The sequence below is a fragment of the Macrosteles quadrilineatus genome, unplaced genomic scaffold (genome assembly GCF_028750875.1).
Source record: "Macrosteles quadrilineatus isolate MER2022 unplaced genomic scaffold, UCM_ALF_1.0 Scaffold_6__1_contigs__length_79288215, whole genome shotgun sequence".
In the NCBI taxonomy this organism is placed as follows: domain Eukaryota; kingdom Metazoa; phylum Arthropoda; class Insecta; order Hemiptera; family Cicadellidae; genus Macrosteles; species Macrosteles quadrilineatus.
In genome coordinates, this window is record NW_026542599.1 from 24,080,460 (window position 1) to 24,095,890 (window position 15,431).

Genomic DNA, 15,431 nt, shown 5'->3' on the forward strand with positions numbered 1-15,431 from the left:
AACTCACTAGGGCAACTCCGGCCAACCTGTCTTCATACTACAAATTGGGTGGGTGTATCCATTTTGGGTCCCCCTGAATCCAAAAAAAGTAGTTTTCAAAGTCATGTCTGTATGCATGTGGATGTGTACAGAGCTAAAGACCTAACTTGTGATCCAATTTTGATGAGATTTGGTACCGGTTTAATCTTTGGTATCTCCAGACTTTTTTTTATTTGGTTATTTGATAGTCATTTTATCAATAGGCCTACCCCATAAAATAGCATAAAAATCAGATTGCAAAAATTGTTTAAAAGAGTTTTATTAAAATTAAGTATGGTACAGTACTTTTAACTCTAGACAAAACAGTACAATCCCCATCACTGTAAAAGTTACGGTTCAAAAGCTTTTGCAACTTTTGTGATCTGCTCATAAAATATCATAGATACTTCTACCGCTTTCCTATAAGGGTGTTGACAAGCTAATCGAAGAATGTGTGTGTCAGATTGCTGATACCGTTTATTTATTTTGAATCCAACAGGGTGTCTAGTAGTCGGGAAAATCGGGAAAGTCGGGAATTAGTATTGAATTTCAAAATGGTCTTGAAAGTCGGGATTTAGCCACACAAACTGTAAAAAACTTGCAGGAAAACCAAAGATAAGAAGGTTTTGTAAGAGAAATGTAAATCTAGTCATTCATTCAGATAGCCAAGGTAGAAACCTGGCAAAACAAATTAACCTAATGAGTGAAGGGAAAATTAACTGCTTAGGAATTGTGAAACCTAATGCAAGACTAGTATCTATTCTTGACGGTGCTAACAACAATGAAAAAACTCCAATTTTGGTTATTGGGGGTACAAATGATTCACTTCAATGCAGTGCAAAGGAGCTTTATAAGACTATAGAAGATAAATTGAAGATACTGTCATATAAAGAACACATATTCTTGGCTACCATACCACCAAGATTTGATATACCTAGAAATAGTCCAGTCCATGATGAATTAATTACCCTAAACAACTACATTAACGAATTAAGCTCCCGCATCCCCAATGTAAAAATCATTAACTTAAACCCTTTAAGAAAACACAACTTTACACGACACGGGCTTCATTTCAACTATAAAGGGAAGAAGACTATTTCTAAAGAAGTAATTGAACAATATGAAGAAATAGTGTTTGGAAGAATAGGGACTGTAGAAAATAAAGCACCAGTGCTCAACTCCTTATCAATTATTCCACCATTTGCTACCAAAGATAAAGCGAATAAAATAAACGAATCTGATTCACTCTCGACTACCAGGTCTGGCTGTTCACTTGAAGCATCCTTACTGGAACAAGGTAATACGAGCCAGCCCTCACAAGTACCAACGGACGTCTCTCAAGCCAAAGAAGAAACTAACAAAGATCTAACAAAGACAAACAAAGATCAATGCACAGCTGGAAAAAATAAAAAACTTGATGCCATTAAGACTATAAAGGAGAAGGTAGGAATAAAAATATTTGAAGAAGATATGTCTGATGTTATCAGCCGCTTGAAGAACAACAGCTCAGTCGCTTTTGCGCACTGTATATCTAGTGATTTTCACGAAGAAAGAAACATGAGCGCAGGCGTGGCTGTAACTTTTAAGAAGATTTTTGGAAGACCACAGACCTCTGACACTCTCAACAAATACCTATCGTTCCAGCAAACCGATAACGGAGCAGGCATTTACGGGCTTATGACAAAATCAAAATTCTCTGCTAAACCCTCTTTAGAAGATTATAATTTGTGCTTTTCACACCTTATTAGCAACATCAATACAAGAAACTTTAAAATGTTGGTATGCTCTCCAATGGGCTGTGTGAGGGACCGTATCTCCATTGAGAACTTTGCGAAGAACATAGTGCAACTTCATATAAAGACAGGGGCAGCAGTGTGTGTAGTTGCAAAGCCAGAAAACTCATCCAGACAACTTTATAATGGACTCGACTTTCCTAAATTCGTAAATGAACTTCGTCACGAAATTCATCAGGCCGAGAGTATGGCGAGGGAGTCTGCACTGAAATCTTCCCAACAGCGCCCATGTGGAAGTGATGGAGTCAAGTCAGTTGTAGAGCACAGCCAAGCAGAGTCAACACAATTTCCTGAGTGTCCAGCAGTGTGTGAAACGGGGGGTTATAAAGTCAATAAGGGGAATAGTGCAGTGAATGTTAGCCGGCCTCAACAAGATAGCATTAGTGATAGTTTTGTAGTTCCATTTAGAAATGATAGTTGTGTAGGAAATGCAAATGATAAATTTCTAGGTTTCTCTACACCTGATAGAACTAATTTAAAACATATCAATAGTTTTTTGGAGTCAACTCAACCTCCAGCGACAGACACATGAACAGTTGCTCTGATGGCACCTCTAAGTCTTTGGGAAACAGATCATTTGCAATATTTCATTGTAACATCCAGGGCATCATCCAAAACAATAAAATTGATGAAATTAATTTATACCTCAATAGTTTCAACAGAAAACCGGATGTAGTTTGCTTTTCGGAACACTGGGTCCCATCTAATTGTAAAATTCCACTATTTCAATTTGATGGATACCAAAACGCCGCATCTTACTGCAGGGAAAATCAAAAAAGAGGGGGAGTATCCATTCTTGTAAATGATCATTTTAAAATTAAACATAGGCCGGATTTTGAAGAATTAACGATTGAGTCAAGTTTTGAATGTTGTGGGGTCCAAATAGTTAAACCCATAGATCTTATTGTACTGTGTGTCTACAGACCAACTGTTTATACCAAAACTGCTTTTGATGTGTTTTTTGAACGTCTCCATTTCCTTTTAAGCTATTGTGTAAATAAGACCCCTAAGGCTCATGTTTTACTTGCAGGAGATTTCAATATCAATGTTTTAAATTCTGACTTCTATACCGAAGAATTCTTATCAATTTTAAGTTCCTTTAATTTTTTTGCACATTTCAATGTTCCAACTCGAATTACGAATGTTTCTAGTTCCTGTCTTGACAATATTATCACTAATTTCTGTCCTAACTTGTGTAAAGCAATAGTTTTAGAAAATGGTTTATCTGACCACTTAACACAGTGTTTATGTTTAGATTATAATTATTTTGAAAAAAGACAATTGAAGCCAAAGATAAAAATCAGTCCATCCTTAAAAAGAAATTATAGTCAAAAAAAATTTGGATAGTTTTGTTAACGTTTTGAAGTATGAACAATGGACTGAATTTTTTAGCAAATCTGAAGTAATTACTGATGTAAATGTACTTTATAAGTGTTTTCTTCAAACTTTTAAACTGCATTTTAATTCTTGTTTTCCTTTAGTAAATAAGAAATGTTATAGTAAAAATTGTGATAAAGGGTGGTTAACAACTGGAATTAGAGTCTCGTGCAAAAGGAAAAGGGAATTACATGAAATTAGTAAAATGTCAAATGATACAAGTTTTAAAGATTATGTAAAAGAATACAAGAAATTATTAAATAAATGTATAAAATCAGCTAAGATATTGTACAACAGAAATAAGATTAAAGAATCCTGTAACAAAACCAAAACAGCCTGGCATATTGTTAAAAAAGAGACTAATGGAACAACTGACAACAGCAAAAAAGAATACCCCTTCTTGTTGCATTCAATGTCTGACAGGACGCAACTAAATCAAATTAATGCATTTTTTTCTGACACATGTAAAAGCTTGAATGTTGGTTCAGATTCTTACAAAGCTCTTGGCTTCCTACACAGTAGAATCCCTCCCGAGTCCAAACTTATATCATTTAAGCCAGTGAACCTTCAAGAAGTGCAAGACATAATAAAAGACTTAAAGTCATCTAAAGCCTCTGGATGGGATGAAATTTCAACTTCATTAATGAAATTAAGTTCAGAGTTTATTGCTCAACCCATTGTTCATTTGATAAACATTTCTTTGTATACTGGTGTTTTCCCTGACCTATTGAAACTATCAAACATCAATCAATCAATCAAATCATTCTTTATTCATTATACATAAAATAACATGTATTGAATAGAGTCAAATAGGCTATAAATACATATAACTACATATTACAAAGTGCTTAAATTAAAATATACTATTAAGATGGGTGAAGAATTTCTAATTGAATATATTAAAAATATAACACTATTGCAATCACAATAACATTAGCAGTTATTAAAATAAAAAACAACATATACCCATTTTCCGGGCTTAAGTAAAAATATACACAGAAAAGAAAAAGCATTACTAATCATTGTGAAAATTTAAATTGTTCCCCTAATTTTGCTATGGAGTTCAAATTATGTAAGCTACTAATTTTTATTGTTTAAAAATTCTTCTATGGAATAAAATGAAAATTTAATTAAAAAGTCTTTTAGTGTTCTTTTAAATTTATTCAAATTGTCTTCCGTCTTTATATAAGCCGGCAGGTGTTGCAAAAAAATCAAACCTGAATAATAAGTTTTCTTTTTGAAAAATTCCAATTTATGTCGGGGTAGGTTAATTTTAAACCTAGTGTTATAGTCACCAGTATTGCTTGAAGTGGATGACAATTGAATTTGTTTTGCATAGACAGATGCTTCATATATATACAGACTATACACCGTTAGGATTTGTAATTCCTTAAAATATCTCTTAGCTGATTGTTTTCTTTGCAGTTTCATCATTAGACGAATAGCTCTCTTTTGTTTGATAAGGATAGAATCCAAATTGGTCTTTGATGTTGCTCCATAAATAGATATTCCATAAGCTATGTGACTATGCAGTAATGAAAAGTATATTATCCTCAAAGTGTCTATGCTGCAGATCTGAGACATCTGTCTTAAAGCACATACACCAGAAGTCAATTTTTTAACAACATGTTTAACGTGATTGTCCCATGTAAGATTTTTGTCGATAATTAAACCAAGAAATTTAGTCTGTTCAACTTGGTCTATCTTGTCATTGTTTATACAAATTTTTGCTTCAAATTTTGTTGTTGATTGTTTGGTTGAAAAATATATGAAGTTTGATTTATTTGCATTTATAAGAAGATTTTTTTCTTTTAAAAATTCATGAGTTACTTGAAGATTTTTTGAAGAAGATGTTTCAATTTCAGAATTAGAATTTCCATTTAGCAGGATATTAGAATCATCAGCATACAGACACATGGATCCGTCACTCCCAGGAATAGTCCCAGGCAAACCTCTAATATAACAAAGAAATAGTAGAGGGCCCAGGATCGATCCCTGGGGGACTCCATATCGTAGTGTCTGATGCTGTGATTGAATTTTTTCAATGTAGTTTATTTTATAATGTTCTATGATGTCATCCACTTCAACAAACTGGTGTCTATTTTTAATGTAGGATTCAAACCATTTAAGTTCTTTACCACGGACTCCAAGTTCATTTAAAACGTTAATTAATTTATTGTGCGACACACTGTCAAAGGCTTTACTGAGGTCTAAGAATATTCCTACCACCTTTTTCCCTTTATCAATTGCATTTATTATAGACTCTATAAATTCTATACCAGCTGTTACTGTGGATTTTCCTTTTCGAAAGCCATGTTGCTCTTTGTCCAGTAACTGATTGATTTCAAGATATCTAGACAGCTGAATATAAACTATACGCTCATAAATTTTGGAAAAGGCAGGTAAAATTGAAATGGGACGATAGCATGATGGATCTTTAGGATTACCTTTTTTAAATATGGGAATAACTTTAGCCAACTTTAATTTGGATGGAAATATGCCTGAAATGAGAGAGGAGTTTATTAAATGTGTTAATGGTTTTGATATGAAAAGTAGTAACATAATACCAGTCTTTAAAAAAGGTGACCCAAAAGATATATCCAACTACAGACCTATTTCTTTATTGCCTAGTTTCTCAAAAATATTTGAGAAAGTCGTCTTCAATAGATTGTGTGATCATTTTGAAACATCCCAAATTTTGGATACATGTCAGTTTGGATTCCGGAAGGGACGGAGTACAACAGATGCAATCTTTAGCTTTATTACTGAAGTCACAGGTGCTCTTGACAGATCGCAGGCAGTAGCTGGTCTCTACTGTGATCTGTCAAAAGCATTTGACTGTGTAAACCATAGCCTGTTAATACAAAAACTAAACTTTTATGGTGTGTCAGGTATGGCTATAAAGTGGATAACCTCGTTTTTATCAACGCGGAAACAGTGTGTGGACCTACGGTTAATAAATCTGAAATCTGATTTCAAATTAGTCACAGAGGGTGTGCCACAAGGCTCAATACTGGGTCCACTACTGTTTTTGGTTTATATTAATGACCTACCTTTGATTTTAAAGTCAAAATCAGTAATGTTTGCTGATGACATTTCCATTATTTTCACTGATCATAGTAAAATTGTTATGCAGCAAACAGCTGAACAAGATTTCCTTCAGCTAGAAAAATGGTTTGAAGCAAATGGTTTGGCGTTAAATAAAGATAAATCCCTTCTGATGGAATTCCAAAAAAACTACCAGAAATCAGACTCATCAACAAAATTAGATTTGAACCTTTCTCTAAATTCAGTAAGCTCAGTTAAATTCTTAGGCATCACAGTGGATCAAAAATTGACTTGGCAAAATCATATTGGTGAAGTTGTAAAAAAATTAAATAAAGCACATTTTATGTTCATTATTTTATCTAAATCTGTTGACATATCCACTCTTATGATGGTTTATTACGGTTATGTCTATCACTTGTTTAATTATGGTGTGATCTTCTGGGGAAATTCAGATAGGAGGAAAAAAGTTTTTAAAATGCAGAAGAGAATTATCCGTATTATTTTTGGACTTAAAGGAAAAAAATCCTGTAAGAGTATTTTTAAAAATCACAAAATTCTTACTTTTCCCAGTATATACATATATAATTTAATTTTGTACATAAGACAACATTTATCAAATTTTCCAAGTAACTCTGATTTTCACAACTATAACACAAGACAAAAGAATAGCCTTACATACCCTAGACATAATACCTCCACCATTGAACATTCTCCATACTACTCTGGTATAAAATTGTATAATAGCCTGCCTAGCACCATAAAGGGTTTGACAGATTTTAAAAGATTTAAAACCAGTCTATTCAAATTGTTGTCAGATAAATGCTGCTACAAGATTGGGGACTTTTTCAATTAGCTATTAGTATGTCAAATCAATAGTTAGTTGTAATGGTTGAACAGTAAGTAGTTGTAGGGGAGAAAGTGTATATAGATTATAGCTCTTAATTAATTAGTGCTGTAAATTTGCCAAATGTATAGTTATGTTTATTCTTGACTTGACACAATTCATGTATAGAAATGTACTGTTTGAATAAAGGATTTTTTGATTTGATTTGATTTGATTTGATTTCAAAGTCGGGAATTTTCATGATTTTGCCGCGATCGTCGTCTTGCGTTTACGTAACCGCAAAAGCCAATGATGATGTCTACACGGCCTCGGGAAATGTTCACGATTTTGCCGCGATAGTGGACGACGACGATGACGTTTCCGTCCCCACGAAAGACGACTGTGACAGCGGGAGACTACGATGACGTATCCGTGACCGCGGTAGACGACGGTGACGTTTCCGTGACCGCGGGAGACGACGATGATGTCTACACGGCCGCAGGAAATGTTCATGATTTTGCCGTGATCGTGGACGACGACGATCACGTTTCTGTAACCGCTGCAGTCAATGATGATGTCTAAACGTACGGTACGTGGAAGATTTCATGGAAAAAAAAATTCCTAGTTAGAATTTTTTATTGCTGCATTATTTCTTTACTTGAAAACACCACATTATCATAATACTACTTTATGATAAAGACAGGGGTTGGTGTAGTATTATTCAGAAAATTTTGTTAAGCTATAACAATTGGTATCGGTATCAAGAATCGAGAATCGATACATTTTGGTATCAACACGCACTAATTGTTGAAAAAACTAGTCTTGAAAAATCTGGAATTAGTCTTGAAAATTCTGGAATTAGTCTTGAATTTTATAATGGAAATAAACTAGACACCCTGATCCAAGTCAAGTGCATTAACTATAATCTAAGTGTTTGTCCCAGGTTGTCCAAGAACTATACAATCGCAGTGTCTCCCTCCGAACCACAGTTTTATCGGTTCAAGTTTGCCGACGACGTCAGTTCCGCATTGCTACATGTCAGTTCAGATGATGCGCCTTGTATGACTCTCTCTATACAGAATAATTCGGTAGGTAATCTAACGTAATTCTATTGGCAGTTTTTAACGTTATTACCTTTATTTACCTATGCTATCTACTGGGTTTATCTAGTTATCTTTAAACAATCGCACATTAAACAAATGGCCAAAATAATACAATTTTACTTGTAGCTAACGTTTTTATTTTTCAATTCAAATAATCAATCCTGTATTTAAGTTTATGTTATTAGAAATATACCATAGGCCTATGTATCTAGTTTCCTTGTAAGGGTTTTTTGTAGATCTTGTAGCATTTTTTATGATTGTTATTATGATTGTTATTGTTTTGCCGATTACCCATTTTTGGATATTTTTTTTTCTTACCGTGTTCCAGCCATTAGTTTTAGGTAAAGAAATAGATGTCTGTTCTTAACTTTGATGTATAATATAACTTTGATGTATGTATAATAGTTACTTTGATGTAGCCTCCTCTAATAATGTAATATAGTAGCATATGACTTCAATATATGGCTCAATTCAACTACCGTACTATAGTTCGGCCGCTTAGAAAATGACCTGCGCGCTCATGCTAAACCAATGCTGGAGGAGGTCGCTTTCTAAGCGGCCGAACTATAGCCACAACTGTATCATGAGAATGGAATGTCTGGTTTCATCCATAGTTAAAGCGTCAACCAACCACCTTATACAAAACATTGTTTTTCCAGTGCCCTGTGTACGACCTGGAGAAAACAATTCAGTATCGAGGACTCTGGCAGACGGTCGTGACTAAAGGAGGTATATTTTTGAGGGTAGGTATTCATTTTTTCACAAGTTTTGCCACTATGGCAAGTTTTAATTTGCAAATTAATGTATTTTTTTTTACTATGAAATTTTATTTATATGGCGAGGGACTGTTGTAGCATATCTATTGTTCTTAGACTTCCAGGCCCAGATATTTCCTAGTGTACCTTCACCAACTTTTTGACAAATTCAACCAGCTGTAAGGTTATAAGTGGATTATGTTTCCAGAAAATCTCTTATTTTCTCTTAAAATTTTTAGTTCTTATGGTAACTGCATAACATTTTGCGAATGGGTACATAGTGGCTTTCCATTCTTCTTCTTTGGATTAACCAATTTATACATGTTAAAAAGTAAGACAGACAAATTTAATCCTTCAAGCTTGAATATCAATGCCGATAAAAACAAGTTGCTTGAATAAATCACCTTTAGCCTTGACGTGAACAGTATCCTACGATTTACTGGTCGCGAATGTATAAATGTGTTTTTCATTGCGTGTTTAATGTGTATTTATTTGACTGTTGTAGCCGTATGAACCATATGTAGCCGGGGGGTGAAGGAAGAAGGAGGAAGACTATTGTTTGCTATTGCGGGTCGGGGGCGATATATGGCGGTTATGGGATGTTTTCGGGAAATCGGAGGGAATAACAGGGTAATGCTAATAGGGTTGGAATTGCTATGTCTGGACCAAACTTAACTTAAGCGTGCTGAATCTGCTACCAATAAAATTAGGAAGATTGCTGGGGACCAGAGGGATGGAGATCTTTATCCAAATCAGAACACCTGCCTAGCCAGCTTGATTTACACTAACTTAACTAAATATTTAACTGTAGACCTATCCTTCCAAACTATGGACTGAACATGGATAATTACTTAGAAATATTGCAAGGTGAATGGAATAGTACGTAAAGTGAATACTGAATGTGAAATATGTAAGAATTCGATTGATAACTAATAACCTACATTCTGGGAACATGTGACTGCAATTTTCAGGTTTGATAAGGATGGCTGCTGAAGGCAGCCATCTCAGCTAAGAGTTAATTTACCTCATTTCAATAGCCGGGTGAGCCAGAAGGGCTCCCCGCTTGTTTCCTGACTTAGCCAGACATTATTCCTAATTGGGTCCTAAATAATTATGGTAAATAACTTATCAGTAACATGAGAGTCCCGGTCGGCGAATTTCAGCTTCCTTTTCATCTGACGGCTGGTAGAGCAAGGACAGGAGGACAAGAGTCTAGGGAGTTGGAGATAGCGCGTTAATGCAGTCGCGGCAGGCAACGAGATGGTCATGCAGCCGGGCTTTGCGAAATGCTTACACTATATAAAATATAGCGTGCCGCTATGCGTCACACTGTGATGACAAATCTAATTCTTATCAGTTTCTATTCTTATCTATTCTTATCAGTTCTTATCAGTCAGCCGATGCGAGCAGACGTAGTTTCCTCGTGAGTCCAGCGTGTCGGCCTGCATGCCCGTATGCCCGTATTAACTTGCCGCTACGTCACTATTATACGCTTTTATACGCAACTTTAAAGTTTGTTTGATTTTATTCTGCTAAAAGTTTTACTTTTACATATTTGCTTTTGTGTCTGTTATAATTGTGCGAGAAAATGAGCTGCCCGAAGTGTAACCGTGACATCGCGAATGCCAAAAATGTTATAAAGTGCGTGGAATGTAACTTTAGCTACCACGCGTCGTGCAGTCGTATACGTACTCTCGCTAAACTGACCGCGATGTCGTCGCGTAGTGTAACTACTTGGAAGTGCGATGATTGTGCACAGGATACATCCTCGCTCTCCAGCAGCAAGTCAGACCAGGAACAGCCCAAGGTAACTGATCTTCTGTTGTCCATGAAACAATACATGGAAAAACACTTCGAAACTGTTGAGAAACAGCTGGCAACACTTCAGGCGTCACAGGAAGAAATGAAGGGCCGGATGGGCGTGATTGAGAGTGAAAGTGCGTTGTTGAAGGAGCAAGTAGACGTTCTAAAGAAAGAAAACAACGTATTAGTGAGTAAGGTTGACAGTCTGGAGCATGAGTTGGCTGATATTCAGCAATATACACGTAACCACAATATCGAAATAAGAGGGATTCCCCTTACGAGAAATGAAGATGTCTACCTGATTCTCCAAGCAGTGGCGCGGGCTCTGGGCGTCGAGTACAGTCGGGATGCCATCTCCATTGCCCACCGACTTCCAGTGCCAAGAGGGAAATCCTTCTATCCCAGTATTGTGGCGCAGTTTGTCTCCAGGACCACTAGAGCGGCGTGGATCAACGCAGCGAGGAAATCTAACATCACCACGACAGACCTAGCAGCTACCCTGCGTCCCGGACCTGTTTATGTACTGGAGCACCTCACAGTCCGTAACAAGAAGCTACTAGCCTACGCTAAGGACAAGTTGGAAAATGGTCTTCTCACTTACGCTTGGGCGCGGGATGGTAAGGTATTCGTCCGGAAGACGGCTGAATCAAAAGCGCGGCGTGTAACAACACAGGAGGAGGTGAATGAGGTCGCAGGAACAGCGGAGGTCGCAGGAGCACCGGGGGAGGTCGCAGGAGCACCGGGGGAGGCCGCAGGAGCACCGGAGGTCAACGAGGTGTCGGAACAACAGACGTCATAGAGGTGCATGCTTGTGGAGCAACGCAGAACAGTGTGAGATTCATTATTTATATATAGCCTATACCTTATTTGCCAGTCACCTACTTTTATTTAGCATAATTTGATAATTGAGCATGAAAAAAAAAATCATTATCATATTAAAATCTTGTTATGATTAGGTATAATTGTTTTTGTTACTACTTAAGATAAATATATACTATAGGCTATATTTGTATTATTATTTATTTATTTTTAAATCAATTATTTGAAGTAGGCTATACTTTTTTTTTTTGAGCATGGACAATAATTCAATTTTTCTGAAAGGATTACCAGAAAAATATTTATTTTTGCCTATTAACTTTAAGTTATTACAGCATGATTACTAGCACTCAACTTGCATGACAAATTGTGTTTACATTATTATGTATTTATTTTCCATGTATGATGTTTGCCAGGTTAACATAGAACATCACTAGGCTAATTGAGCATGCAACACGAGACCCTATATTGTTTAGATTATAAGCATTATGATAAAAAAAAATAAATAAATAAATAAAAAATAAAATAAATATTGTAAAGTTGTAATGCAGAATAATGATGTTGCATGCTTTCGGAAACTATGCTAAATATGTCTTTTTCCTTCTGAGTAATTTAAAATATATTGGAAATGTAAACCGTCAATAATTTGCTTGAAGTTTTTTAGTTGCGAAAGAAATTTCGTTCAAAGACTATGTTTCTCATATATTTTAAAATGTACATGTAATGTTTTGTATTTTTGCGTAAACTAGTTTCTTTTTCTTCATTATCATTTACTTTTCATGATTTTTATATTTTAGGATCGCTAGTAATTCCATGCAATAAGTATTAACAATTTACATTTTTTCATACTGTGGTATCTTTAATGGCAGTTGGGTAATAGCAGGTCGGATGTGCTTTGAGATGATTGACGAGGAGCAGGACGATCTATTAACTTACCGCAATGTTAGTGAATATGTATATGATGAGTTTTGTAATTTTAAGTTTTTTTCTGAGATTAATCATAACCTAAAGGATAACTTTACCTTATTTAATTTAAATGTTAGGAGCTACAGCAGAAACTTTGATGAAGTTCTAATACTTTTAGATTCGTATGATAAAAAGTTTGATATTATTGTTTTAACTGAGACTTGGACGGATGGTAGTTGTGTGCCTGTGAGTATGGATGGGTATGATGTTATTGTGAGTAAGGAGAGTAGAAATCAGAATGATGGTGTGATTGTGTATGTGAGTAAGAGTTTTTGTGTGAGTCATGAGGAAGTTAGATTACACGGCGCTACAACTATTAAAGTAGACATATCGCTTGACGGGGGGAACGGGCTCTCGCTGCTCGCAGCTTATCGCAGTCCATCGTCGAATCTTAATCACTTTATTGATGACCTTGAGTCTTATCTTGACAGCGATGACCTGGTCGGGCGGTGTTGGCTGGTTGGTGACCTCAATTGTTGCATTCTCCCTGGAAATGAAGATCCATTGTCGCAGCGTTACCTCGATGTTATGTATGGAGCTGGCTTTACATCATGTATTAATAATCCAACAAGAGTTACACATAACTCAGAGAGCTGCATTGACCACATTTTTACAAATAATAAAAATATTAGCGATGTGAAATCTGCGATAATCAAAACATCGATAACCGATCACTTCATAACTGTTGTGTCAGCTGATATTAATGTCCGTAGATTAAATACAAATAGTGTAAACCGAAGCTTTGTATGTGTTGACTTGGGGGTCGCCAAACAACTGTTGAGTTGTCATGACTGGTCCTCTGTACTTGCTACTGAAGACGTCGATGAGGCATGTGATGCATTTGTGCGACAGCTGCAAGATATCACACTCAAAGCAACATCAAATAAATATTTTTCTTCAAAAAATACTAAATTAAAACCTTGGATCACCGCTAGCCTTGTAAAATCAATTCGTGTGAGGGACAAGATTAGTAAACAACTAAAAAAACAACCATTTGATCAGGCCTTAAAAGATCATTTTTCAAGATATAGAAACATTTTAAATATGTCAATAAAAAGAGCAAAAGAAATGTATTACCAAAAAAAGATTGATGAGTCGAAAAATAATAATAGACTTTTATGGAAAAACTTAAATGAAATTATTGGAGTGAAAAAGAAAAATGATGAGTTTCCCATTAAGAGTTTCATTCCTGAGGATAGGTTTCCTGATCAGACAAGCATTGAACAAGTTTGCAATACTTTCAACGAGTATTATGTAAATGTAGGTGCCAACCTAGCCCGCGCTGTCCCGCCGGTACTTGAGCCAGTGATCAATGATGATGACTATACGACTGACACTGTCTTCCGGCTGTTGCCTGTCACGGAGGCGGAACTTGGTAGTGTTGTTATGAGCATAAGGGGTGGGTCTGCTCCTGGTGCTGATAAAATTCCAACAAAAATGATCAAAGATAACTTTATTGAACTAAAACAACCTCTTTTGCAAATAATTAACAACAGCTTACTCCAAGGTAAATTTCCCAGTATATTGAAAGTGGGAAAAGTTTTGCCTATATATAAAGGAGGAGAGAAAACACAATGTGTTAACTATAGACCAATTACTTTGGCTAGCGTCATTGCCAAGATAATAGAGAAGTGCGTTAGAATTCAGTTTGAAAACTACTTAATACAATCTAATATTCTCTTTGATAAACAATTCGGCTTCCGCAAAGACAAAAATTTGAATGACAATCTTTACTCTCTAACTAACAGTATACATGAATCAATTAATAAAAACAAAAAACCTCTTTTAGTATTCATTGACTTGGCCAAGGCATTTGATACTGTTGACAGATCGCTGCTTCTGTACAAGCTAAGGTGTATAGGGGTTACTGGAACTGCTTATAATTGGTTTAAAAATTACCTTTCTAATCGTTCCCAAATAGTCTCCATTTTAGGAATGAGTAGTACACAACAAAACATTGACTATGGAGTAATTCAAGGATCAAATTTGGGACCTCTTTTATTCTTAATATACATCAATAACCTTGGTAAAATTAATCTGGAAGCTGGACAGATCTTCCTGTATGCCGACGACACCGCTCTTCTGTTTGAGGGCGATAGCTGGGAGGAGGTGTATCAAGGTGCGGAGCGGGGCTTACTCACCGTCAAGCGATGGTTCGATCAAAATAAACTCACTGTAAATATATCTAAAACTAAGTATATGCCAATCTCCCTCAGAGCTGACTACGACCCTAGAAACCTAGAATTAAAACTACATAGTTGTAGCGTTGGCAATGTGTGTGACAAGTGTGAAAGTATTGAATGTGTCAGTGAATTTAAATATTTAGGTGTGATATTTGATCGACGTTTAAAATGGTCTGGCCATATTAATCAAATCAGGGTCAAACTACGTAAATTTATCTTTGTTTTTGCAAACCTATCAAATATTTTACCAATTAATTTGTTAAAGAATGTCTACTATGCTTATGTACAATCTGTTTTGCAATATGGAAATCTGGCCTGGGGTGGAGGATACAAAAGTATACTTGCACCAATAGAAATTATTCAAAAAAGAATAATCAAGATTGCACTCCACAAACCTATTCGATATCCCTCTGAAACAGTTTTTGATGAGTTCAAAGTACTTAATATTTCCCAGCTATATACTAGATCTTTAATAATATATATTTTTAAGAACAAACAATATATTTTTTGCCAACCAACTCACAACTATCCAACTAGATTTTCAGTTAATATTGGTATCCAATTGCCAAAAGTGAATAAATCGATAAATAAAACTTCTCCACAATACATTGCAAAAATAATGTTCTCAAAGTTACCTAATAGTTTAAAGTATCCTGAACCTTGCAGTTTGCAAACATATAAAAATCAAGTAGACAAATGGTTAGTGGAAACAGGCCGTGGCCAGATTGATTGTTATCTTGTGTCAT

The 15,431-nt window shown here is 35.5% G+C and overlaps 1 protein-coding gene across 1 annotated transcript in view; it reads left to right on the plus strand.

Annotated features, from left to right (window-relative positions):
• Nucleotides 1-15,431, plus strand: part of LOC128996457 (SID1 transmembrane family member 1-like) — a 43,444-nt gene that overhangs the window by 5,233 nt on the left and 22,780 nt on the right. Inside the window, exons 4-5 of the mRNA XM_054421800.1 lie at nucleotides 8,003-8,147; nucleotides 8,822-8,905. Of these exons, the coding sequence (XP_054277775.1) occupies nucleotides 8,003-8,147; nucleotides 8,822-8,905 (229 nt within the window). The remainder of the gene's footprint in view (nucleotides 1-8,002; nucleotides 8,148-8,821; nucleotides 8,906-15,431) is intronic.